Source organism: Numida meleagris, chromosome 1 (genome assembly GCF_002078875.1).
Source record: "Numida meleagris isolate 19003 breed g44 Domestic line chromosome 1, NumMel1.0, whole genome shotgun sequence".
Lineage (NCBI taxonomy): Eukaryota > Metazoa > Chordata > Aves > Galliformes > Numididae > Numida > Numida meleagris.
The window spans coordinates 72,293,313-72,320,634 of record NC_034409.1 but is presented as its reverse complement, the minus strand read 5'-3'; the positions used below and the strand labels follow the sequence as shown (position 1 = coordinate 72,320,634).

General features: G+C 35.9%; 1 protein-coding gene across 10 annotated transcripts in view; it reads right to left on the bottom strand.

Annotated features, from left to right (window-relative positions):
• The window catches only part of PPARA (peroxisome proliferator activated receptor alpha), a 43,156-nt gene continuing 16,283 nt past the window's right edge, over nt 450-27,322 (bottom strand). For 9 of the 10 annotated variants that reach the window (XM_021393267.1, XM_021393283.1, XM_021393256.1 and 6 more), the window contains 6 exons: nt 19,188-19,432; nt 16,365-16,525; nt 14,833-14,971; nt 12,149-12,351; nt 9,010-9,457; nt 450-7,589 (listed from right to left, as the gene is read on the bottom strand). In XM_021393267.1, coding sequence (XP_021248942.1) covers nt 7,342-7,589; nt 9,010-9,457; nt 12,149-12,351; nt 14,833-14,971; nt 16,365-16,525; nt 19,188-19,395 — 1,407 coding nt within the window. In that variant the 5' untranslated portion in view covers nt 19,396-19,432 and the 3' untranslated portion in view covers nt 450-7,341. Of the gene's footprint in view, nt 7,590-9,009; nt 9,458-12,148; nt 12,352-14,832; nt 14,972-16,364; nt 16,526-19,187; nt 19,433-19,823; nt 19,876-27,322 lie in introns of those variants that run through there. The other variant, XM_021393293.1, reaches the window with a different exon arrangement.

The window sequence follows — 27,322 nt, the reverse complement described above, 5'->3', positions numbered from 1 at the left end:
GTAATTACTCCCTGGTGTGAAGTAAAGCAGCTGAGTATTTTCTGAAGCAGGGCCTTGGATATTAAATTAAGGCAAATTCATTTGAATTGTTAATTAACTAGAAGAGCACTCCTGCCACTGGTGCTGTCCCAGAAGGAGTGATGGCTGCCACTATGCTCAGCGCCACCTGCCACCTGCCCTGCACACCCCAGGTTATGATCTGCACACACTGACAAACTGCTAGGTGAGGACATAAGTTGTACAAGAGGTCAGAGCAGAACTACTTTAATGAACTTCAAAGTTACTGATGCGTGTATGGTCGGTGGAAGTGATTCAGCTAAGACATGGCATCTGCTTTGGATAAAGTGCAAGAGGCCACCAGCAGAGCGTAACAGCTCTGCTCATCTCAAAACCACAACACTACCATGAATTATTTTCCTGGAAATAAAAGATCAGCACAAGTCATTAGGTTCATTTTAAAAATACTTTATTTTTTTAAAACCATTAAGGCAAAAACATATTGCAAATTAACTGTGTTTACATTCAGTCTTGAAGGATAACTTTTTTTTTCCTTTTTAAAGCACGGAGGTTTCTACCAGTCTCTGTACAAACAGTGAATCCAACCATTTGTTTTTTAAAGGAGAAGGAAAAAAAGAATAACGTAAAAAAGTTCCAAGTTTTTTCATTCTAGCTCAGTAGGCTGGTAACATCTGAGAAGCCATCATCACATTACGCTATTTGTAATTTTTACATTCACACATGCAAATGACTTTGTCTTTCCTATAAATCTCTCTGAGCCCAGGTCTGCCATTCTTTCCTGGAAATCCCATCTGCATTTGCTCTGACAGAAAGACCCTTGGGAACCCAGCAGCACTGAGTGGGATTTCACTGGGAAACACATTCCATGGGAATCAGGTTTGACTACTCCCTTCAAGAAATGTATGCTCTTTGCAATAAAACACACTGCAAAACTCCTATAAAAATAAAAAAGGTAACTGGAAACAATGATTTGTTTGCTTGTCTCTTTTCTTCTTCTTTAACATCATTATCTTGATATAATTAAACACTTGTTAGCTCTACTGATTAGGATTTGGCAACGCTAACAAAAATGTGCTTTTTTCTGTCATATCAGATAACAGACAATTTAAGACACAATAAAGGGTTTTAACATTGTGATGCAATTAAAATTTTACATTCCTAAAGAAAATCAGTGATTGTATAGTTGTGAAATATGAGGAGCAATATGAAATGCAACTCTTCTGAGAAGCTGATACCATAGATGTCAAACAGCAACGGGCTGTTCTTCTTAAAATCTGCACTATTCAAACTTAGATTAGCTTTGTTATTACTAAGGAAGCCATAAATGTTCTTCCACTTCCACCAGAAGAAAATATTTGTGGCCACTGAGAGGGAGCCATGGCCTCCCATTCCCAGCCCACTCCACAGGAGCCATTCCTGCACGGAGCGGGGTGAAGGATTTCATTAGGAGCAGCCTCTTCCCATTCTCTGTGTGATGTGTCAGCAGACATAACAGCACAGCTGCTGAGTGGATCTGGTGGTGAGCGCCTGCTCATCCCCAGCAGCTCCAAAGAGTGCTGCAGGACTGATAGGGCAAAACCACTCGTCTCAGTGAAGGCAACTCCTACACCAGCCGCTGGGCAGCAAAACATTCCTGTAGCATGCAGGTGTGCCTGAGGTAGCGAAGCCTGGATGTGAACGGCTCTATGTGTGGCAACTTGCATATGAATCACCCAGCAGTTTTGCTAATCTTCCAATTCCGGTTACACATCACAAAAGAGATTCTGAATGTTTATACTGTGCTCCTACGCAGTAGGAGGAGAGTGTGCTAGTGTTTTGGTTGGCTAATATTTTTCACCACCGTTTCTTTTCTTTCAGGGATAAAGAATGCCATAAAACTTTGCATTGGTCATGCTGCTTTTGTTGTTGTTTTTCCATAGTAGCAATTACTGTTCATGCATACCCAACCTGAGAAAACATACCAAAATACTTAAATGGCTTTTAAGTACCTTATGTCTGCTCTTGCAGTCCAGTCCATATTTAAGGCCCAGCCCGTAGGGAGATTAATCTCTTTTGTGCCCGTAGCCTATCCCACGGGCAGAGGCAGCTCAGCTGAAATAGAGGTTCTTGCAGTAGAAATTCAGTTTTGAAACGACATTGCAGTGGAATCTGACAAGATAACACTGATGCAATCAATCAAGAAGATTAAGGGGAAAAAAAGGCTTCAGAAGCTGAAAAAGTTTTAAAAAACTGTGAGCACATTAGGGAAAACAGAAGAGGAATGTCTTTGCCTAGGATGGGTTTAGTTAACAATGCATTTATATGACATATTTACAGCATAAAGTGACATATCAGTACCTTTTAAAGTTTTTTTTTTCATTGCTGCCTAAGAAATTCAGAAAAGAAGTAGCTGTAGGTTACATTTCTTCCTAACCTAGAGTTACTTTAGGGAAGTCTATGTTCTATGTGAAAGTACAATTTGAAATTTGGTGACAGTTGTCAATGCCAAACGTTGACAAGATGCGGAATTTGTGATAGGAATAAAGCCCACACAGGAATAAATAGATGCTTGTCTTTGACCTAAGGCCCACCACCCTTACCCATAAAAGTAAATCTTTCCTCACTGTACAAAAGGCTTTACAAGATAAAGTAAGAAACAAGTATTTAAATTAAATAATTTACATATTTTTCTTAAAGCACCCGTGTAATATAATTTAGTGAAAGTTTATACCTTGCAATTATATTCTGATATTTTACAAATTGAAACATGAAGAAATGGTATTACATTAAATTAAATTTAAAAATTCCATAGTACATATGATTGATACTCTCAGATCAAACTCACATATAATTTAAATCTCTAGTAAGAGGATAGCAGAGATAATTAACTGTAGATTAAAAAATATATATGCAACTTATTATCAAGAAAGCACTTGAGATATAAGCAAGTACGAGATACCATATTATACTTACATTTTGACACCTACTAAGGGATTAGGGTTTTCAGTGAAGGTCCAATATTTATAAGATCTTATGCTTAAGTAATAACACAACAGCTGCAAATGCATTTGTTAAAGGCAGTTGCAGATTTTCAACTAAGTAACATGGGTGCTTTTAAGGAGAGACAAAGCTGAAATTGTTTCTCTTTAGACACAGTAGAAGCAGCTACAGCGCAATCTCCAATTTCTTTGTCTGACATGGTACGCAAGTTGTCCAGGCTTTCCATTAGAAATAAGGAGGAAATTTCAATTTACTAGTGCGTGACCCAGCTCCTGTGATGAATAACTCTCCAAAGCTTTAGCAGTTTGAATAAACAAACAAATGTTTAGATGCTTATTATAAGCTCTTTGATTTACAAACTTGTGCTAGCTCTCTCATGAGAACAGACTTAGTGCAACTGCTGGTATTTCCTAAATCTGTGCAGGCCAGAAATAAAGCTAAAATATGCTCTTTGGCAACACTTCAGCTTCCTAGCAGCTGGCTAGAACCAAAGCACAAAGGCACATGGAAATGACAAAGTAAGAACACTTCTTTAAATGCCAAGAAAGATTCAATTTCTGTAAGTGGAGAACATTCCTATCTATTGACAGTCAATTTGTGTTTAAAATAAAAGTGGATTTCTGAAATTTATAAAGTACAATGCAAAGTTGTTTTTTTTAAGACAGCTGTGCACTGTTAAACAGAGAATAGTACACCTTTAAACAATATATTGTAGAGTTGGAAAATGAGTACTCCTAATTATTTGAAACAAAAACTTCCTTTTTTTTTTTTTTTTTTTGCTTTTTTTCCCCTGCTATTACAGTACCTATGGCTTACCAATAAATCAAAAACAAAGAAACAAAAAAACCCTCCAAAGTGAATAGGTCGTAGGTTTGTTGAAATCCTAAATTGTACCATTGTTCCTTAGAATCCCTATCCACCTGTTGTCTCTGGTTGTAAGCTCATTATGGGTACCTGATCCCTATCTAGGGTTCTTCAATGCTATCACATTAAAATGAGCTAGTGTAGATAAGAATCCGATCAAAATTATACGTAACAAACTAGTAAGCCTTTAATAAATCTTTATCCTGAAATCTGATAGCTTTATTTCCCTCCATAAATTGAATATTTTAAAATATTAAATGATCTCTTCAATGTGGAGATGCTGAAGGCTCCTCAGTAATATACCTAAAACTTGTCAGACTCCAAACTTCTTGAAAATGAACATAAATTGAGTAATTTTGACATCTAAGTGGGAAATACCTATTTTAGTCATCCACAGAAGAAGTCTCTGATGTTACTTTTTAGAAGTGTAAGATCTAAATTTAGAACTTCTTTTTGCACACTTACACAAGTGAACTGTCTGCTCTGTTCCATTCTTTGAAGATCACACAGAATTGCAGAATCGTAGGGGTTGGAAGGACCTCTGGAGATCATCAAGTACAACCCCTCTGCTAAAGCAGGTTCACTAGACCAGGCTGCACAGAAAAGCGTCCAGGTGAGCCTTGAATATCTCCACAGAAGCAGTCTGTGGGTACATGTACAGTGCAAACCTCTAGACAGTGGAATTTATCCTGAATTTTTTGCTACATTAACATCTTGTTCATATTTCTGTAACTCACAGACGTGTCTTTTCCATACATTTAAAGGTCTGCAGTTTAATTTAAAATAGAAATCAAATGCTGGTGTCCAAAGGGATTACTCAAAAAATGCTTGCATTTTCTTTTGTTATTTAAAAAAAAAAAGCACCTGAAATGGGAAAAAATGCAAATAACACACTTTCCCAATGTCTATAATGGGATCCTGTTACAAATAAGCTTCTAATATAGATAGAATGCTGTTTTAAATCTTTATGATTTTGCCAAATGTATGTTTTTATTATGAAACTTTTCAGTTTCAGTAAAAAGTGTATTAGCCACTTTTGGAAACAATACCAGGGAAAATATATTTTCTCCACAGTGATTTTTTTCTTTTTTTTTTTTTCCTTTTTTTTTCTGAGAAACTTCTGTGCAAGTAATGGAACAGAACTTTCAAATTTGCATTTTGCACATGACTGCGCTTTGGGGAAAACGCAGCTTACACTTCTTCAGAAGATAAACCAGCTGGCTGTTAGAGTCTCCAGCATTAGAATTTCCACTGCCATCGGCTCCATGGTGCTAAGCACTGCACACTTCCTATGGGTGGATGCAAAGTGTATAGATCCCCAGCATGCCATTGTGAGATTTTTACAACTTCCTTGAGTAAGCAATATTGCTTATCAAATACCTCAGTGCTGACTGTCTTATGCCCAAAACCCACCGTTTCATAGAGAGACAAGGCTGACTTGAAGAATCGAGCAGCATCGCTGATAAAATCTTGTTATTTCTGAGGGCATACTATGTACCTTTGCAAGACACAGAAGAAAACCTGTTTCTCGTCCACTGTTTCCCGGTAAGACCAACAATCTTCTCTTACTCAAGTGTTTGAAGGAGCTGTAACATAATACCTACTCACCCCAGCTGTAGGGAGAAGAATGTAACTGACAGGGAAGGCAAAGGAGGGAGTTTTATGTGTATGTATCTAATTCTTCTATCTTGCCCTAGATAGTCACCAAATTTGAGGATGGTGCTTTAGTATTTCACACTAAAACTTCTGATAACAGCCATCATCTAGAAAAATACCAAATTGCTGTTAAACCAGTAATTTATTCAGTGCCTAGCCATGCCAGTGGGCCTGTGAAAAACAGATGTAACTAAGTAAGTATCAATACATGATGTTCTCACTTTATCCATCTTAGTTCATTCAGAAAAGGTTTAAGATTCTGATGTTTCCAAACAAGCTACAGCAAAACAAGGAGAATGTGTTGTCCTGTGGCACTGAAAGCCTGTTGTGAAAATGTTAAGACTGGCTCCTGAAACCTTTGTTATGAAACAGATAGTAAAATACAGAAATAACAAAATGAAATTACCAGGTTAAAAAATGACAAGAAAAAGAACTAGCACAGTGCCTTGCATGCAACTAGCATGTGCTTTCACATTTTATGCATTAGTCTCAGTAAGGGACCCTGCAAAATACCATAAGGAAGTGGTTTCCTTGTAGCTTACTTTGCATCAGGAGTAAGTACTATTGTAAAACCCTCAGCTGCATGATAAACTTACTCTCACTTATGCTCTCTTTCATAACATTACACAATTGACAAACTCCATTTTCTTGGCAATATTGTCACTTTATCCACTATGGTTTTGATGACAAGGACAAAATTTGGTAAAATAATCCAGCTATTACTTGTTTAGGCAAGGTCTATGAAAGATTAGTAATATATCTGAATGGGTAATTGAAAAAAAAAGTGTACTCATATGAAAAATAAACAAGTTCAATTAACTCTATACTGCCAAAACACAGGACAAGAAGGAAGGTGCCTTTCCTATGTAATCATTTCTTTAGAGTAAGCTATCACTGCACTAGAATACTGTACAGTTGAATTTTTTTTTTTTTTTTTTCTGGACTAGGATCAGATTTTTCTGTCCAGAACTCTGGCTAATTCAAAGCTGTATTTTTAAGTCAAAACTGCATCTTGAGCTATTGCAAGTTCTCCAGCCTACACATAGTTAGATGCGTTTTGCGTCAGGGACCTTTTTGTATTTCCTTTCCAAACAAGGGTTCCATGACTTAGCACTTTTACTCTTCAAGAAGCATCTGAATGAGTAATATCTGCTGTATTTTAGATAACACTTAGGATTTTATTTCATTTCTTGGAAGTATTGTCTTTTCAATGTGCTAATCCTAAAGTATACCAGTGCCATGCTTTATGAAGTTGTACTGTGCTTCATGGATTTCAAGCAATGGCATGAGAAAGGTCTTTCAAATTTTTTATATCTGTATGTACAGTAATATCCAATCATGCAATAAACCTAGGCTGATTGCCTCTAAGAAAAAAATATTAGTTGTTTCTCAGTAATTACCATCAACCAAGAATGTGTAATTTTTATGACGGTGTATATGGCTGGAGAAAATTTGCTGAATTTGTTATTGTAACTCTAACATGACTAAGCCAAGAGGAAATTCATTTTTCTTTTCATTTCTGTTACTTAACACTCTGATTTATTATACAAGTACATATTCTTTAACAATCTTCAGATTTCCAAATAAAAGAACTGCTTTAAGGCGCTTCATGAGCATTACAATCAGTATTTTTCTGCAGAGCTCATTCAAAAGAAGACAGAAGAACTCAAACCAAAAGAACTGTAGCACTCCAGGTACTTAGCTTTTAAATTTTTCACGCTCCGAACTGAGTGAACAGTTGACAGCTGTGCAAGTGATTTTGCTCCCATCTATTATTAATATTGCTGTTGTCTTTCACTGTTGTGGAAAAAATACTAAAAATCCTTAATACATGTCCCTGTAGATTTCCTGCAGTAAAGGGTGTAAATGTGCATCAGATTCAGTCTTCTTGATTATCTGAACAAGCTGAGCATGCTCTGTGACAAGTTGACGGAGGTCAGCCATTTTTTGGAGAAGTTTCGGGAAGAGGAAGATATCATCAGGATGGTTGGTTTGCAAGTGGAGTTTCAGTACATGCACAATGCTCTCCTGCATTTTTTCAATGTGTCCTACATTTACAAGACCAGGACGATCTATTCTCAAAACAGAAGAATACATGTCAAAATTTTCAAAATATTCTTTATTGTAGACTAGTATAAATTTACATAATGCACCTCAGGGCAATGAGAACAATCTCATCAACTTCAGCAGGTTTTGGAACAGGATAGAAGTAAATGCTTAATTTAAAAAAAAAAAAAAAAAAGTAGTCTTAGCCCTCAGGTCAAAGTGATTTCAATGCCCACAGTTATTTGACGAAAGAGTTCATAGTACTAAATACAACCTGTGCTACTAAAGAAAAAAAAGATCACCAAACCCAGTCCCCACTCACAAAACTACAGGAAGCATTCAGCCTAGGAATCGAGCTCTATATCCCGCATGTCATGATAACAGAATTCAAACAGTAAGGACAAGGGTAAAAAAACACACGCTTATTTCTAGAGACTTCTTCAAGTTTGGGAGCTATAATCATCAAGATATGGCTTTCACTCTTGGTTCCCATATATACTGCTGTAGCATAAGTTATTGACAGGATGTAGAGAAGTACCTATTAAGGATGTTTCACACTTAAACTCTCTGGATCAAACTTCTCTGTGAGAAGTATGAGGTCACAAGCTAAATTTGTTTCTTGCAAACTTAAGCTATTTCCAAGGAGAAGAAAAGAGAAAAATACCATTTTGACTGCAAAGATCTCTCTTGACTTTTGAAAACTCAAAATATCAATATGCTGTGCAAAAGTAATTCAAGATTTGATGGGAACTTTCTGTCTAAACTAGCACTTGAAGCATGTGAAAGTCTATAGACTTTCTCTTGTAATTGTTGAGGATGCCGCCACAGGCAGTGAAATGTCTTATGAGTTTGGCAGCATATAAAAAAAGCAGGCAACCATGCCATTGGAACTGTCTTGATCTTCTTATTTCCCTTTTTCAAAATGCTTATGAATAGTTTCGAATTTAACCTTAAATAAGAATGTCCTTTCTGAAGGAAAAAAAGGATAACTTTTGTGTTCTTTCACTCACAAACAATGAGCATAAAAAAAACAAAGCCACATTCCCAGGTACTATGAAATTATTTTTAAAAAGCCATAAACTAATTTTTGGAATTAGCTAAGTTAGTTGGGTTTTAAAAATAAGTTGTGAAATAGGAAGATAGGAAGTGTGTCAACAGCACTGTGCATTTGTGCAGAACTCATTGTGTGATGTATGTTGACTTATGCAAGTCAAAGTTGAGCAAAGCTATAGTTTGCATCTGTCTCCAGTTTCATTACAAACTGCTTTTCTGTCCATTTTGTAAATGAAAATACTGGTTCCTCAAACATAAAAAAAATAATAATCTCCAAACCTCAAACAAAAACACACCAACACTCTTTACATTCCACTTTTAAAAATATAGCGTAATTAAACCCCCTCTAATTTTGAAATTTACTGCCTTGAAGAACAAATACGTAGTGCTTACCTCCACAGCAAATGATGGCAGCGACAAAAAGTGATATATCACTATCATCCAATTCCAGTGCATTGAATTTCATCGCAAAATCAAATTTTGGCTCCATTATATCACAGAATGGCTTTCTCAGACTTTTCAGGAACTCTCGGGTTATAAAACCATTTCCATAGGCTACCAGCATCCCATCTTTGTTCATTACAGATGCTAACATGGCAAAGATGGCTTCATAAACTCCGTATTTCAACAGTGTCACTTGGTCATTCAAGTCAAGATTGGAGAAGCCAGGGATAGATTTAGCAAATTCAGTAAGTTCTGTGACAGTCTCTACAGATGTACACTGGCAGCAGTGAAAGATTCGAACTTCAGCTTCCTTATTCTGAATTCCATTGGCAACCAATTTTGCTACCAGCGTCTTCTCTGCCATGCACAAGGTGTCCATATCATGTATAACAAATGGCTACAGAGAAAACAGTATTAATTCATCAATAAAATAAAAACGATTAATCGTTTTTTTACTGAAGAATCGAATTTGGATGAACCTTTTAATTTTCAGACTAATCAGTTTTTAAACTATCAATAAACCTTGAGTTCTTTCATATTTCTGCATACAGAGAAACCATGCATTACAGAACTATGCACTGAAATGTTTATAAGCAAATCTGCTCTTCAAACAACAAGGCAAACAAAAAGCAAAATTTAAGAAGGTATGACATATCTTCAATCTACTTTTACATAAAATCATAGGATCATAGAATCGCAGAATCCTTAGAGTTGGAAGGGACCTCTGAAGGCCATCTAGTTCACATCCCTTGCAATGAATAGGGACACCACAGCTAGATCAGGTAGCCTAGGGCCTAATCCAGCCTCACCTTGAAAGTCTCCAGGGACAAAGCATCAACCACAACGCTAGGTAACCTGTTCCACTGCCTCACCACCCTCCCTGTAAAAGAGTTTTTCCTTATATCTAACCTAAATCTACCGTCTTTGAGGTTGAAACCATTCGCCCTTTTCCTATCACCACAGACCCTGCTAAAGAGACTGTCCTATTCTTTCCTGTGGCTCTCCGTTAGATACTGAAAGGCCACTACACAGTAGCTGTAGAGAAGATTCAGAAGTACTGTGTTTAGTATACATATATCCATCTCACACTAAGTTCCGAAAAGTTCTCAAAAGACTCCAGAAGTCCAGGTTATTCTTCCTACATTCCTATCAATTCCTAAATTCCTATCACTTTCTAAACTAACTACACTTGGTGCATGTTCTGATGCTTTCCTGAAGTATCCTAAATGGAATACAGGCAGTCATTTAAATACAGGACAACATATTTTCATGAGAATGTGACCTATTTATTACTCTTATGTTCATTATCAGATTTTCATAGACTATGTCACAGCTGTTCTTCCATAGAAATTGTGCTCAACTTGCCAGCTACAGTAAGCCTAAGTCATCTCTAAAACCAGAATCCCATTAGAATGCCAGACAACACTAAATTTCAGTCTTGATCACAGTCATCTCCATAAATAAAAACCCCTTCATTTAGAAAAAAAATATATGCATTACAATCTGATGAGGTATTGCCAAGGCCTTAGGAGGCACATATAAAAATGACACCTCATGCTAGTTTATTCTGCAGTGAGTTACAGTAATGCCAATAATTAGGATCCCCTGAAATCAAATGTTAATGCACAGTTCAGAAATAGGTAGATTATTAATTACCAACAACAAACCTCTCTCTCTTTTTTTTTTTTTTTTTTTTTTTAAGTTAAAAGAAAATCAAAATATCTTTTCCCGGAAGAGATGATAAAGTTAAAAAAAACCTCTCCTCTTTCCAGCATATTGAAGAATGAGGAAATAACCTGTTTCCACCATACTAGTTCTGATTCCTCATTGTTTTTTACTTGTGAATTCACTGATACACACGCAAGCCACTAGCTTCTGGTAAATCAGACAACTCTAATCTGAGAGCAATTACATCAACTTCATTGTCTGAATACAAACACAAAAATTAAGATGTAGTGATCTAGGATTCCTACACTTCAAATACATATTGCAACTTATGAGTCTGACATGGTAACAAGCTTAAAAATGACTTTATGGAGATATCTACTTGGCAAGGAATTAAAGCATGGTGTTTACTTTAGGTTTATGTCAGCTGTACCCTTTAAAACACTTACACCCATGCTTAATTTTTAAGCATCTCATCAATCCAGTGAAAAAGACTGGCATTATTCATATGGTTCTCTTTTAATGTGCTTGTGTGCTTGGCTAGACTGGACTACAATGCACCAAATTCCATAATTTAGAAGACAGCTTGCTTACAATTTTCATAAGAACCAATTTTTTTTACTGAAATTAAGATTCTCATGTTACCACTGATTTTATCTTACATATCATATATACAAAAACAGTGGGGCTCTCAGTAAAATCTCAGATGTGCAACTGCTAAGTGACTATTTCACAATACCTATTAATTAGTAATGAACAAAATACTGTAAGTAAAAATTAATAGAGAACATTCACTATTTTTCTCAAGTCCTTGGATAAATTATCCTGAAAAAAAAATTAAACTGTTTAACATACATGTCCTCACAACCTTGCTTCCAACTTTCAAAGTAACCATGCAGTTACGACCGGGAATACTGCATGAGGAAGTGTGTAGAACTGTTAAAAAAGAATTACAGACTTGAGTTCTTTCCTTTCCTACCATTAATACTGTTGGGATTAAAACAACAGTAATTCAGAGCTCCTATACGTCCTAAAAGATAACAGTATTTAATCTGGTATCTGAGGCAGAAAAGCATTTGAAATTCCCTCCCCCCCCCAATCCTCTCTCTTAACATGATATTAAATTTGAACCATTTTCCCCACCAAAACCAAGAGGTATTCACATTCAGATATACATTTTGCTTTTTGATTAAGAACTGATTTTCTTTTCCTTGCATATCTATCATAATTTAGAGGTTCCTAAAGCTTTCTATTATTCTTATAGTGCCTAAAAGTATATTTACTATAGGGATTCTTTTTTGTATATTTCATTTCTGTATTAGCAAGTTACTCATTTTCTGAAAGATTTGCTTAAGAGTTTAACAAATTATTATATCACTTTGTTCTTCTAGCCTTACTTTAAAGTTACATAAAAATTACTTACTGGATTGTTGTTAGTTTTCCCTGCAAGGATGACTCTGGCTTTAACCTTGTTCATATTGAAGTTTTTCAGGTAAGCGTCATGAATTCTTTTGGCAAGTGATTTAAGATCTGCCATTTCTGAATCTTCTATATAATTTTCACCTGTTAGAATTTCTGCTTTCAACTTGGCCTTCTCAGACCTTGGCATTCGTCCAAAACGTATTGCTGATAGGAAGACACAATTGTTTTTAAAAAAAAAAAAAGTTATTAAAAAAACCTGTGCCTTTTCCCATTGCTGAATAGAGCAGCAAGATTTTCCATTCAGAAAAACCAAGGTAGGAGTAGCATACTTACTATGATAAATTCATGAGTTAAATAACCCTTTCCAGCACAGATGGTGATTGAGATCTGACTAATGAAACTCATCAGGTCACTATACTAAACTGAAGGTAATCAGACATTTCAGAACACAAATTGGTATCTGCAATGATGTAGAAAGTACCCCTTTTTCCTTCTACACTACCTAAATAGTTGTTCTCTCCTTATTGTGTCTTCTAACTCCTAATGCGAGACTCAAAGTCTACCATGGGAATTCTAAAAAAAATTCAGTGAGGAAAGTCATGTTGGGAGCTTGGCAGAGAGCACTCATGCTGGCTGGAAAGCTGCCTGGGGAGTTACTCTGCAGGGAACAGTGCAGGGAGATGGGCCCAAATTCCAGTGCTGTTTCTGGACCTGCTAGGGCTTCAGCTATTTATGCGGTGGATGTTTGCTCAGTTTAACATATCTGTACTGTCTAGTGAGAACAGAACAGATCGGTGACCCAGATTTATGCTCAAAGGTTACTCAACTAAACTTCCTCCCAGATCCAGATTAGCCCACCAAGATTGGAGAGAATGAGAGTAGAGTTTGAGTTGTGTCTAGTTGCTAGGACATTCTTTTGAGAGGCAGGAGATGTGAGTTTGAAACCTCAGTGGACATGGAAGTCTCCCATTTCTTGGGTGACTGTTCTTGCCACTTAACAATAAAATAAAAAGCATGTTCCACATACTTCTTCTGTTTCACCTAAAACCCAAAAGAACTCCATTTTACAAGGGGCCCTGCCCTCTGCTGGTGTGCAAAGTTTTGAAATTGCTAGTACAGCTGGTTACTCTTGCCTCATTTCAGCAGCTAACTGGTGGGAGGACAGAACCTCACTGCTTTGACTGAGCAATTCCAAGCTTGTGCAGAATTAGCCCTTAAACATGCCAAAGTATTTTCTCATGATAAAAGGAGGTGATCTGGGTCATGATCTGCAGCATAGTTTTGGACTTCAGTGGAAGATCTGCTCTGAATCTGGCCATGAGTCTATCAGAAAAGTGGAAGAATCTCTCTCCTAAAGTGAAACTTACACTGTAAAGGTCATGGTTGTAAATCTAATTAAGGTTTGTTTCCTGAGAAGTATGGCCTGTAGGTTAGCAATCTTTTCCTTCCTTTTTGGTCTCCCGTATGTTCGCCCCAGTAAAACTGCTGCTTTCTTCAGCTGCAGCATAGGTACTCACAGGGAAATCGCTTCAACTGAAGACTAACCCCTGCTAGTCAGCACAGCTCTCTACTCAGTTCCTGCTGCCAAGATGTTACTTGTTAGCTGACACACTCTTCCCAAGTCGCACAGAGACTATACACCTGCTCCCAGGACATTTTAGTATCAGTCATGGCTTCTCACAAAGGAGCCAGACCTCCCCAGAACCAGAAAGTTAACATTCCCAATGTCACTTTGCGGGGCTGTTGACTACACTGCCATAGGCAGCTTCCTCAACCAAGGAGCCACCCCAGCTATCTTGATGGCATTGTTTCCACAGAAAGTTTGTCTTCCAACCCACAGCTTTTCACCTAACCCAGCAACCTCCTCTCAGATCACACCTGCTCCCAAGTTCAGCCTTGACACAATCTGATTTACCTAGGGAAAGCAAACTGCTGTCATTTGGACACCTAAAATATGCTTTCTCATGGCTTGGCTTCTCCCACCCTTATCTTCTCCCCTCTTTATCAAAGTTGCTTAGCAAGCTACATAATGTACATAAAACTGCATTGTGGAGTTGAAATTGGCCTGTATGCCACAGGCTTACCAGGCCTATAGTAGATCATTAACACAAATAATAACATAATTTTTAAACTGTATAACTAAATGCTCTAAATTTATAACATTCCATTTAGCAAGGAACGTACCAGATACCTGTTCCATAGCACACACAGTCAGCAACCTCCCCCCGCCTTCCCAAACTATCTGTCCAAGAGCTGTTGCACAGTAACCTACAAAATAATGCAGTCTGGTCTTCAACAGATTTCTGTCCTATGTCTTTCTCTCTCACAATGAAATAGTTCTCCTGCTCCTCTGCAAATCCCCTGACCAGAATTCTTCCAGTACTGGAACTTGTTTCAATGTTAACAATGGTGTCAAAGTTCTAGGTGAAACAAACTAGATTCACCATCACATGGACAAACAGACAATCCACACAACTGCAAATTTAGTAAGAGTATATTTGGCAGGTGTTTATCAGTTACTTAAACTAGTCATGAGGGAAATTGGTCCCCCCTGCCACAATCTATACTGAAAATCTATGAAGTTTAACTCATATAAAAAAAAAGTATAGAAGTTTTCCAATTGCTTGCTTCCAGAAGCAGATCCTGGGTAGAAACAAGCAAATTATTAAGGGCACTCTTACCTACCATTATGTGACATTCCAACTGAAAGGCACTTTTGAAAACGACAGTATTGGCACTTATTACGATTTTTTTTCTGAATTTTGCAATTGCGATCACATTTATCATAGATGAGTTTTAATCGGATTGTTCTCCTAAAAAAACCCTGTAAGAAATTGGAAAAACAATATGTAATGTTAAAGAGCTGTTGACTACTAAACTTCAATCATACACGTAATTTTTTATTGTTTATTGATATCACTAGTGAAACAATGTGAAAAGCATAACCTATCCAAAGGTATGAATTCCCCACTCTCTGCAGTGAAGAGGTGTGTATGAAGGCATGTACAGAATGGAAAACAGGAAAGGAGGGATAGCCCTCAGCCCTCTTTCTTGTGAGAGAACTGAGGGGCTTGAGTACCAGAGTAAATTTGCTATTAAGGATTATGTAAAACAGTCACACCTGCCTTTTGCATCTATTTCTCAGTGCCTGACAGAAACAACCTTCATCGTTCACATGTGTAAATCACAGAAACACACAGAATCAACACATTTCTATTCAGCAAATGTGAAGGGTATTACAATGCAGCACAGTGTGTAGAAAGAGCCAAGGACACAAAATAGGCATTACAGAAAAGCCCATAACTCATCAGATCTTACCATGATGTCTTGATATTGCAATGTAACACCAGTCTCATACTAAGAAGTAATTAAAGGATTAGCAAAGCTTTTTAAAGTCATTGCAACATTTTGCTTCACATGACATAGTAACAGATATCATTTAGGCTGTGGAGCTTTCTGACCACTGCTGATTATGAACTTGTTCTCCATGTGATCAACATCTGGTAGAGTTTCTAGTATTATTCCATAAGGTTTATACTTGAATTATTATCACCTTCTGACATGCAACATAAGAGAAAACTGTACGCATAAAATTATTTCTCTCACCTTACATTATAATTTAGAAAAAAAATGCAAAACTAAAACATCAGAAAAAAAGAAAAGAATCTTACAGTTCTTGGGCCATACAATTCCCAAAATCATACATTAATGATAACATTAATTTACCTCAGATATGTGCACTGCCTCCAAAACTACAAGAGGTACAATACTAAGTGATTCAAGCTGAACAGGATGGAGATGAGGTATTCAGGATTTAATAGTGTTATAATGGAAACGTAACAAACTCACATGCTTCTCACAGCTGTACTCCCAACACAAATAAAACACTAGTGGAGCAAGTAGGCTTTGATTTTTGGTCTCAGCTTAGTGTTTTAAGTTGTTTTAGTTATTTAACTAACTAGTTCCACCAAAGCAACATAAAAATTTTCATTGTGAATTGCCTCTGCTTGATGAAGGTCTGGCATTGAGTTAAGGTATCCAGTTATGGTATCTGAACAAATTACTTCCCAAAAAAAGATCACAGATATATTTATTAAATAATTTGAATGACTAAAATTATACTAATTAAACATTGATGAAACAAATGTTTATCTTCATATAACCCTGTAAATAAAGCGACATGATTTAGGCTCTTAAAAAGAAAATTATGACTGTACCTTACAACCTTCACAAGCATGTACTCCGTAATGGTAGCCTGAGGCTTTATCCCCACAAATTCTACATTCAATGTTTAATGCTCCACTGGGTGATTCATCTATGCTACCTGGAGCTGTGGCAAAATTAATGGATGAAGGACTGGATGCTGGTGAAAGGGTGTCTAAAAGAAAAAGGAACACTTCATAATTACTGTGCTATACCCACAACAACAACAAAAAAAGAGCTTATTTTAAAAAAATAATAGTGAGTCAGTAGTGACTAATCATAGCCATTAAGTGAATTTGGCAATAAGTGTTTGAAAAATAATTCCTATTTATTTTACCAGCAAAAACACAAACAAAATTCAGGGCATACCTTGCTAATTTCAATGAGATATACAATATCAACTGACAAAAAGCCTTACTGAAATAACTCTAACAACAAGAGAGATAATGATTCTTCAGAATTCACTAAAAATACTCCACACAAGAGAAAACCAAGCTTTTTTGGATTTTCCTGCATCCCATTTTTAACTCTGAAATTTTCAATTTTCTGTCAGTTTGATGTGAATATGAAATTGTTTAGTTCCCAAACTTAAAATAAGTAACTAAAAAGTTAATAATATTTCTCTTAAATCAAGGAAATCTTAACTGTAAAAATGTGCACATAACTGTCTTCACTAATAATGTAAATGTGAAACCAAGAAACAACATTCAACATGTATCTACTACTCAAGACAATCCACACAAAACATGAAAAGAGGGGAAAAAAAATCCAACCCAATCATCAAAATAGACCTCCCCTTGTGCCTTCAAGTTTGTATTACAATAACCATTCAACCTGTCACTCACTCTTTCCAGAAAGGTTATTAAGAGCTCATCTTGCTTTTATATTTTCATCTCTTGTGCCACAGAGTTCAGCATGAAACCTATTACTACAGTATGACAAGGGACATATTCCTAGCTCAAGCTGAATTTGTCCAGCATTTGAAGATACACTTACAAATCCCACTGACTTCAGAAGAGTTACTTGTAGTTTTAAATGATGATCTTAACTGGGACCTAAAAAGCAGTTATACACATTCATTTTCTAAAGAAAATATTTTCTTAAAGCAAAAACACACTCCTGCACATCACTGAAAACAGATCTTAAAAGGAAGGTAAGTGTCTACTTCTAAGATATCCAAGCAATAAAAGCCTTGATCAAATATTTTACCTTTTGAATATAATGAGAAAATAATTTCTGGAATGTTGTTAAACAAAATAAACTCTCAACTTTATTAGTAGATGAACACATTACAGAACCAACACCTTCCAGCTTTAATATTTCAATTAATATTTCCACCTTGTTTGAGGAAAATATTTTCTGAGGCCAGAATTTCTTTTATCTTCCATCTTGCAACTTCTACCACAAGACTTCAGCAAATTAATGGGTGTGTTATTTTAACAGAAAGATTAAGAAACACTTATGAATGTAGGTCAGCAAGTATGACATAAGAAGAAACATTGGCACAGAACTCAGACTGCATTGCCAGCACAGCCAAGCCCACAGGCAGAGGCATCAACAAGAGCCTAAAACACAGGATTTTTTTAACGTATAATTTTCATTTCTTTTTACTTGTGTCATGGAATTTGAGCCTTAAAAGTTCATGTTTTCCATCTTCTCTAACAGCAAAACTAGGATTTTTTTGCCATGAGAACTGAATACTGAAAATAAGAATGTGACACTAGAAACTGATCCAAATTATCATACGGCTTGCACACACATACAAATAATTGGAAAAAAAAAAAACCCTCTTGTCTCAGAAGAGCTACATTATAAAGACAATACATAGAAACTTCACCTGTATAAGGCATATTTCTAATTGTGAAAATCTGCAACTGAAAGGGTTACAAACCATACTTCAAACAAACATTACTTTGGGCAACAGTGCTGAGGGGCAGCCCTCCTTTTGCCTTCCAGAATTCACACTATGCATTTCAACCACTTGTAGCACAGTTGCACACCTCAGCCTTGTTAGTGCCGTTTTTGTAAAATGAAATAGTGATCTAGTAACCTCAGCCTAAAAATCGATTTACAGCTAAAATAAATAAAAAAATACACATATAAACAAAAGGAAAACAAAAGAGAACATAAAACAATGAGAAAGTTAATCATAAACTGAATGTCAAAATGCCCCTACCACTAAAAGGTTTGCAAAGCCACAGTTTCAGAAGGAATGCTTTATTGATAAAATTGGAGTGTCCCATTACATTTCAATGACTTTCAGTTTGATCTCTCAAACCAAGTTTCACACAAAAACGTTCTAACAACTATGTAATATATTAGCACTCTCAGATTAGTTACTTCAACCAGAATAGAAACCATTAGTTGACCAATGCTGCTCTTGAGAAGGGAGAAAAAACAGCAAGTTAAAAACACCAGTACATTAAAATACAATAGAATTCTATGAGTGCTTTTAGGGGTTAGATCCTAAATGTATATTTCACAATACATTTCAAATACACGTGGTCTGAAAAAACTAAAGAAAGGGGGATTATTTTTTAGTGCAATATTGTGACTTCCTGTATAACTAAAATACATAACTTATTTGCTAGTAAGAGTAATCATTAAGAATTATTTTGAAAAAGAAGGCATTGATATTAACGATAACGTAAAAACCAGCAACTCTATGTTACAATCTAGTAAATTAATTCTAGCCTTTAGTATATTAAGGCAAAGCTATAATCAGCTTATATGTTTTTAATGTCATTCAGTCATAAACAATAATTATTACATTAAAATGGCTTTCATTCCTATCACTTTGTATTTATAAAAGAAAGTTTTGTGGTAACCTCTCTTACCTGTTATAACTGATCCATCAGATCCTGGACCATTTCCCACTGACTGGAACTCTGTTAAACTTAAAGCTCCAGAGCTATCATCACCTAGAGACTGAGAAATGTCTTGAATGTTCTCCATATCCTGTAGAAACTCTCCAGATAAAGGACTACCTATATCATCCTCTTCCAGGGGAGTAAGTGGATAGAGCTGGTTTTCAGTGTCCACCATTTTGGTCTAGTAGAGCGGTCACTTAAACTTCCTTATGCTGCGGGGGGAAAAGAATTAAAAAAATATATCAGCACTTACAAATTCAGAATTATAGATATTTTTATATTTGATTCAGTTACACACAGTACATTGGATAAATGAGTTCTGATCTGATAACGATAATGAAATATTATACTACATTCTGTTTCTCCAGAAGACTTATGCAATGTGAATCTCTGACAGGACAGGAAAAAAAAGTCCTCAAAATATTTCAATATAATGAAAAGATATGACAAGATCAATTCATAGATATTTTCTCTCCTTTGATGTTAAAGGTTACATACAAATTGTGTTTCTATAGCAGGTATTATGCACTTCCCACCAAACTTCACAGAAAAATAACAAGTATAAGTATGCATATGTATTATGTTAGAGTACTCTTTTCTCACCTAATCTTACTGGTTTAGGTATGCTGATTGGGTCCTCTGTTCTCATCTCTTAAATTTGTTCAGTAGTTCTCATGACACTGCAGAGAACAAAATACTGCAATATACAATGCATCTTTACAGATGCCAGCAAAACTAATTGTTTTTGACCTACTTAAGTCAATGAACTTACATCTTTAGCAAGAATGTTCCAGCATATGCAATCCAACATACTTACAATTCCCAGAGCTAGTTTTATTTCCCACAATGAAAAGTTTTCAAAGTAGCATTCCAAACTCACCAACAGTGTAGTAACAGCACAGAATCCTAAGAAAATTAAGTACTTATTTCACAAATTTTAATTATTCTTCTATTGCCTTGTCAGGTGACAAATCAATAAATGCACTGCAGAATTAATAAATGCTGCTCCTGATGCCAAGATACACTTCTACTAAAAGAAACTCATTTTTACATTGAGCAGCTAACACTTGTCTATGCATACAAACATGTACTGATGTGTTCAACTAATTTGTGCTGGCTTTCAGAAAAGCTTTGGCTGTTCCCATGGTTTCCACTCAGTGCTGACCTTTGCAAAGAGCCATGTTTTTGCTGCCATTTATCATGGAGCGCGAAGCCACCAAAAACTGGCTATATGGGGATATGCAAATACCGCTTTTTCAATTGAACTGCTAGCTTATGATAGAAACAAGCAAGAAAACAACCAACCAAAAATAAATCAAAAACAACCCAATCTTCCTTGATGCTATTTAAAGTTTCAGATAGAACTAGTTTGGTTTCAGTGACACTAAACACTTTAAATTAAGCAATCAATCCGTGTATCTGATAATATGTAAATGACAGATTTATCCCATATGCATTGGGTATTTATTCAGGACAAAAACCCATGATTTTTTGGCTATATAATTGACCAAAAGATTATAGTTATGAGTGATGCAAAGAGCTGACTTTGCATCACTCAGAAAAAGGACAGCCATCACTTGTATTTGGTTCCATAAAAAAATTCTGAAGATTTTAGACTAGCAAGAGTCCTTACAATCAAACCTTTTCTCCCCAGACTGATGGCAAAAGTCTGCCTTCAATTATATTTGCATAACTTCAAAAGGTACTACTATGCAGGTGGTGTAACTGGGGCCAAAATGTTCTACTCTACAGAAGAGTTATGCTTGCTACAACCTGCAATGTACACATAATTTTTAAGTGATTTATTTTTCAAGTGCACTTAGGAGTGTGCACTCTTACTTTCTGCTGTTTCATGGAAGACCAACATGTATGCTGTTTTCCAATGTATTCATTACCTGACATAAAGGCAAAAAAAAAAAAAAAATCTTTAGCACATAATAAGGCTTTCTACCTCACAATTCACATTCTTCTTAGCATTGACCGGCCAATCAATGTTATTTAAAATAGACACAATATACTTCTCAAAACTTTCCTCTGGGTACTCACATTTTTAAAAGTAATACCCAATGTCTATAGTAGTATAGCCTATATACCTTTACACATTACTCACTACTCATTTTAGCCAAGTGAGTGGCTCCCCAGGGACAAGAGGAGATTGAAATTGCAGTGTAATCATAAACTCTGGTGTAATCATAAACTTTGGTTGCAAAGCAACGTGTTCTGTATTTATTACAGTTCTATCCATCAGTTTACCTGTTTTTGAAAGAAAGACAACTTTCAGATCTGCAAATTACATTCAGGTTCCCCAAAGAAAAAGTTTCCTTGAAACAGAATAACTTCAGCTAGAAAAGGAAAAATAATTTGACTATAAAGAGGATTTTCTTGGCAAGAATTGGCTCCTATATATCTATTTTTGGCAAAATCCATCAGGTTGTGTGACAAAGTAAAAAGTAATATTGAAATAAGAATAGAATGTCCCTTTTAAATCAATGTCTCGTTGTTACATTAATTTGAACATTCAAACATGAGCAAAGAAGCAGTATCAAATAAAATTGTATTTAGTATCACGTAGTGTAGCAAATACAAATAACTAGAAGATGAGAACTGGAACTTATCTATGATTTTCAGTGCCAGTTACAGACAACTTAGACATGTCGCATTACTGCTCTTTTGCATAACTGGGATGTATTTAAAAATAACAGGTAAATTAAGTTATCCAGTTTGATATATTAGTTACTCATTAGTACCTGACTCCCAGCAATGTAATAGAATACTTATCAGCAAGGTAGGGATTTTCATGTGTATCTCAACCTCAAGAGAATCAAAGCAACAATGGTTGTGATGCCCAATTATTTAAGAACATAACAGGACATTATAATGGAAAATGATAATAACTCTTACCACATAGGGTACTGAACTGTAATTGCTATCCACTACATTCAGTACAGAACTTTCATAATTTGAAACTATTTGGTAAAATCAATTCCAAATGTCACTTCTGAAGCTCAACAGATGTCCTGTTTCCAAGATTCACCTTTATTTCTCTTGTAAATTCTACTGGTTGTAACCTGACAAATACCTACATTTGATACTTAAAAGGTTGAGAGAAGATATAACATTTAAATTAAAATTATTGTAACACACATGATGATCATAATTAATGCTGAAAAATAATAAAAAATGATACACATGATGACAAAATAAAACTTTCCTCTTAAAAAGATACTAAAAAAATTATCCTAACACTTTAGGAACGTCATGCAGGAAAAGAAAATACCACAGAGTGTTGTACGTTGTCCGAGAAAGATTTTATTGCCAAACCATCTGCATGGATTCAGAACAAGGCTTACAAACTCAGGAAGACTTAAGCTGCAAAATAACTTTGGAGATACAGAGGCTGCTACAAAGCACTAATTTCACAAAGAAAGAAAAAGAAGTGACTGCAAAATTTTCTGTTATTTATCATTTGTTATTCTCTGTCAACTTTTAATTGTAAATATATTTGTTCAAGTCTCTGGTGAGGCAGCATGAGCTAGCTCTGGAAAACCTGGTGCTGCAGTTTGCTATTAGGTATCTAACACAAAACAGGTGCCTCCAGCATTGTATTACACACCTTACTTTTCTCAGACCTAACTGGAAGATATACTCCAGTTGAGAAATGAGAAATGTCTTTTATGTATTTTATTTGCAAAAATAAAAGCTAAAATTACTATCTGTTTCCTTTCATTATGAGGGAAAGGAGTAAAAAAATCTTGATGTACTTAATTTTTATAATGGAAGAATAACAGCAGCTGTTCTCTGGCAATCCAAATGGGACTGCCTAATTTGTTTTCCCCAAGAGCCATCACCAAAAAGGGAAGAGAAGTCTGCCAAAGAATTTGATCAGCCCTGTTCTGTTGGTGTGCTCAGTCTAGCACAGACACATTACCTTCCTCTGCAGACATCACACATATACTTTGCCCCAGCATCGCTGGGGAAGTTTCAGGAAGCACCGGGCTCCACATAGCTTAGCATTTCTTGTAGCTCTCCATTGAGTCACAACCATCTCTGCAAGTGTTGCTTAATAGCCTACCACAAGTATTTTTAAAAGGTTAAGTGAATACTGAAGTTCAACCTTCAATAACATCGACATTATTTGATACGAAAGTAAAGGAAATGCTTGATAGCTAAACTCTGAATATGGCAACACCTTTTTCAGCAGTACAATCAGTTTTGCCCAAATTGCATCATACTTATCCACTTTTACAGTAAATGTTTAAAATTTACCAGCCTGTTTATTTGTATAACAAACTAACAGCTAGTGAACTATAAATGAAGCACTTTTATTTTTAACTATTAAATGACATACCCTTTTGTACTTTCAAACATTACCTGTAAATTACCTCTGCTTAATCATTACTGCTTACGTCAATGGTTAACTAGCTACCTTAGCAAGCACAGCTATTACATCAGCATTGCTGAAGACTGCCAAAACACACTAAATCTTTCCACTACTGAAAAAAATGATGCATTTTTAAATCCTTTTTTTTCATAAGCACATATACAAAACCTTAATCCAAATCATCTAGTATGCAAGCAATAAACCCCTTGCTTTTTGTATTCTCTGTATCTTGTGCATATTCACACATGCACATGCTTTCATTGGTAGGTTTCATGCAGGGATACTGTCCACATGAAAATAAAGTCTCTAAAATAAAGGAAGTAATGAGTATGAAGTTTATAAAAATAATATTCTCAAAGAGTATTTTGCTCTGCAAGTAAAGCTGTATGTGTTACAAGAGCAGATGGTGGTAGCTGCAGAGTCTACACACACGTCTGTAGGAGCCAACATTTCTTCTTATTCTTAAGACTTCAGAAAATCCTGTGCCACAAAGACATTGACAGAGAGTTTTCTCAGTTCCCTATACAAATCTTAGTCTCCATTCCCACGCCCACATACAAACATATACACAAAATGAACTGGATACAAGATGATGTGACGCAGAAAAATAAGAACACAATTTCATGCAATTATGGTTTTAAAGATAAATAGACTTTACTAGCACTCTCTCACAGCATAGTATCTCTGAAGTTTGCCTGTTTTTTGAAGACCCCCTTTCCCACCACCATGTAGCAAATACTCAAAGAGTAACTTACCTAAAAACTTAAGGCAGATTTTAAAGAAATCAGTCAGATTATCAAAGGAAAATGCCTACTCATGCAGCAATCCATTTTTTTAGTTCATTTTTGGAAAGGGACGGTGGGAGACTAAAGCCCTTCTCATTCCACATTTAATACCTGCACACTAGGGGCAATCCCTGTAAAGAGTCAGATCTTTGAGTTGCAAAGGTCTCTGAGAAACAGTAACAAAGTCTGGATTTACTGCATAAACAAATTGATCGCGTAAAGGGCTTGCTTGCAAATATCAAGGTTAAAGTTGAAATAATCATTACCTTTAGGTCACTTTGAGAATGTTGTGGCCGAATATGAAACATTTAGAACTAGTGGGTGCAGAAAATAGATGCTTTTAGAAAACTCAGGTGAAAAGGAAGAGCCTGAATGAATAAAAAAACTGCAGGATATTTCCAATATTCTGCTTAAACACATAAAAGTCATCAACTAGAAATAAAGTTGGGCACCTAAAATACAAACTCCAATCTCCTATCAGGGGAGAAACACATGCTTTCTCCTTTATCCTCTGATAGCTTTATTACTTTGTGACCTTTCACACAAGGAATATTTTGTATTTTCCAAAGCATTAAGAACATAAGTCAAAGAGAATTTATAATGAATGAGATGAAAATTTTTGCTGTGCTACATCTTCATCAAGGCTGCCAGCTGGATGCATGCACATACACACAAACTGAAAAACTGTGGGTTTTTCCCCCCTTTACACAGCTGTAAACTGTGTAAACTGTAAACCCTGTACTCCAAGATATCATACACAACTTGTAAGTATCCTTGCCTTTAAAACAAATCAAAATTCACATACCCTAATTTTCAAAAATAACACAAAACTTGAAAAGTTCTGCTATTAAAAATTACAAAATTAGGAAGTTTATGCAACCTCAACTTTTTAGGCACTATGATAGAACGTTAATGTACACTGCACAGTGTTCTTTCCCTAGATTGTTCCCCTTATAACTGGGCAGTGCATTAAGCAGAAGTGGAATCACACGGCTTGTAGGACAACCCAGTTTGTATTACTTTGCAGCAGGAAAAAAGCTGTAATTCTTTTTGATTGATTGAATGGGAAGAATATTCATTGCCTAAGAAAACTGGGAGAAAATAGGGAGAAAATAAAATTCCCAGAAGCAGAAGTACTTCCAGAAATGGAGGAACACTAGAGTTTCTAGAAGGAAGGATATAGGCCACAGAGCCTACTGGCTTACAGAAGGAGTGGACCATGATGAAATGGAGAGTTTTAACTTTCCTTCCCTGAAGACGCTTCTCTGATTGCATTAGGAGATGAAGAGATAACGCTCTTCAAATCTTACATTGAACGTATTGTTAGAACTCTGACACATTGCAAGATGGGAATATTTGTTTTTCTATTACTGAGCCAAACCCCAGCAGAACTTACTCAGCCATGAAACAATATTTCTTGGGTCCTAGGCTTTTCTGTCCTGTTGGACTTTAAAAGACACAATCCAGAAATAGAGAAGAAAGGCAAGATTTTCATACTGAAAATCAACAGTGCTTTTCCAAACAAGTCATTAACCAGCACCATAAGGAAGCACTTGTAAAGACAGGATTAAAACATGAATTAACATACAGTACAAGTAAATCAACAGTAAGAAGATGCACACAAGCAGCACTGACTAATGACAGGTCAGATGTGAACAGTATCACATGTGTGACAGACTGCACATCGCACTAAACAGAAGCATTCTTCAACTAGATGTACTGCATCAGATTGCCAGGGGAATACACATTTCTTCTATGCTGCAGCACCAGCTATTAGCCCACCACAACTGGAAGAAATTTACTGATAAGGCCAACATGGCTTATTTATTTAGGCAAAGTGATAAGTTTTTAAAATCAAGTGACATAAGCAGAACAGACATTTTCCAGCTATTTGGAAAGATACAACAGTTTTTCCAGAAACTCTTGTATCATGCAGTATACATTATATTTGGCATTCAGGCTCCCAGTAGTTTAAAAAAAATGCTCACTTCTTAAGATGTAACTATTTTGTTATTTAGTTATTTTTACAAGGAAAAAAATGCAGAAATACTTTCATTAAACTTTAAAACATTTACATGTCAAAGCTAGAAATCCACGCTTTCCTGTTGCAAACCACTTTTAAAATAAGAGTGTTTGTAAGAAGAAACCAAAGTAATCAGCACCTGTCATTTGGCAAGAAGAGTATTACCAACAGTAAAGCATAACAGAATGCAAACTGCACAGAGAAAACTAAGATGGGTTGTCAAAGCCGTAGCCATACTATATATGAAAGATTTGCTACATAATATCTTAGTTCAAGGGAGTCATCATGTGGAACATTAATAGAAGTTTAAGGCTCTGGGAATATCTGTTTAACATTTACCACAAGCAAAATCTAAAACCTCAACCTTTACGATTATAAAAACACCTGATTATAGGGAAGATAAAGTCATTCTGGATTGCTAAATAAGATATTACCAGATCTTCTTATGAAAGAAAACTTCCAACTGCATAATATACAAAGACACAGTTCAAAATTTAGCATTTGCAGCAGTATCACAACCTACAAAGACCCAATAGCCTCAGATACACAATGGAAATGATTGCTCAGCTATGAATATTCTGACAGACCCTACATAGAAACAGACAGAAAAAGACGGGAAAAAAGTGAATAATCAGCAATGGCAAAAAAAAAAAAAAACAAACAACAGACACAGACTGAAAAAATGCAGAGGCCAATGACATAATCATTAATGGTCACTATGCAACTACTTTGCGTTTACTGAGCCAGCCTCAATCCCTGCTGGCACCTCCCTGCAACCTTTTCCCAAGAGTTAGTGGCAGAATGTAGAAGCTACTTGATGGGTCCTAAACTCTCTAAAGTGGATTTTCATTGCCTAGATTATATTGAAGAAAGATAATTGTCTCTGAACAGGGCCACTCATCCTCTTTTAAAT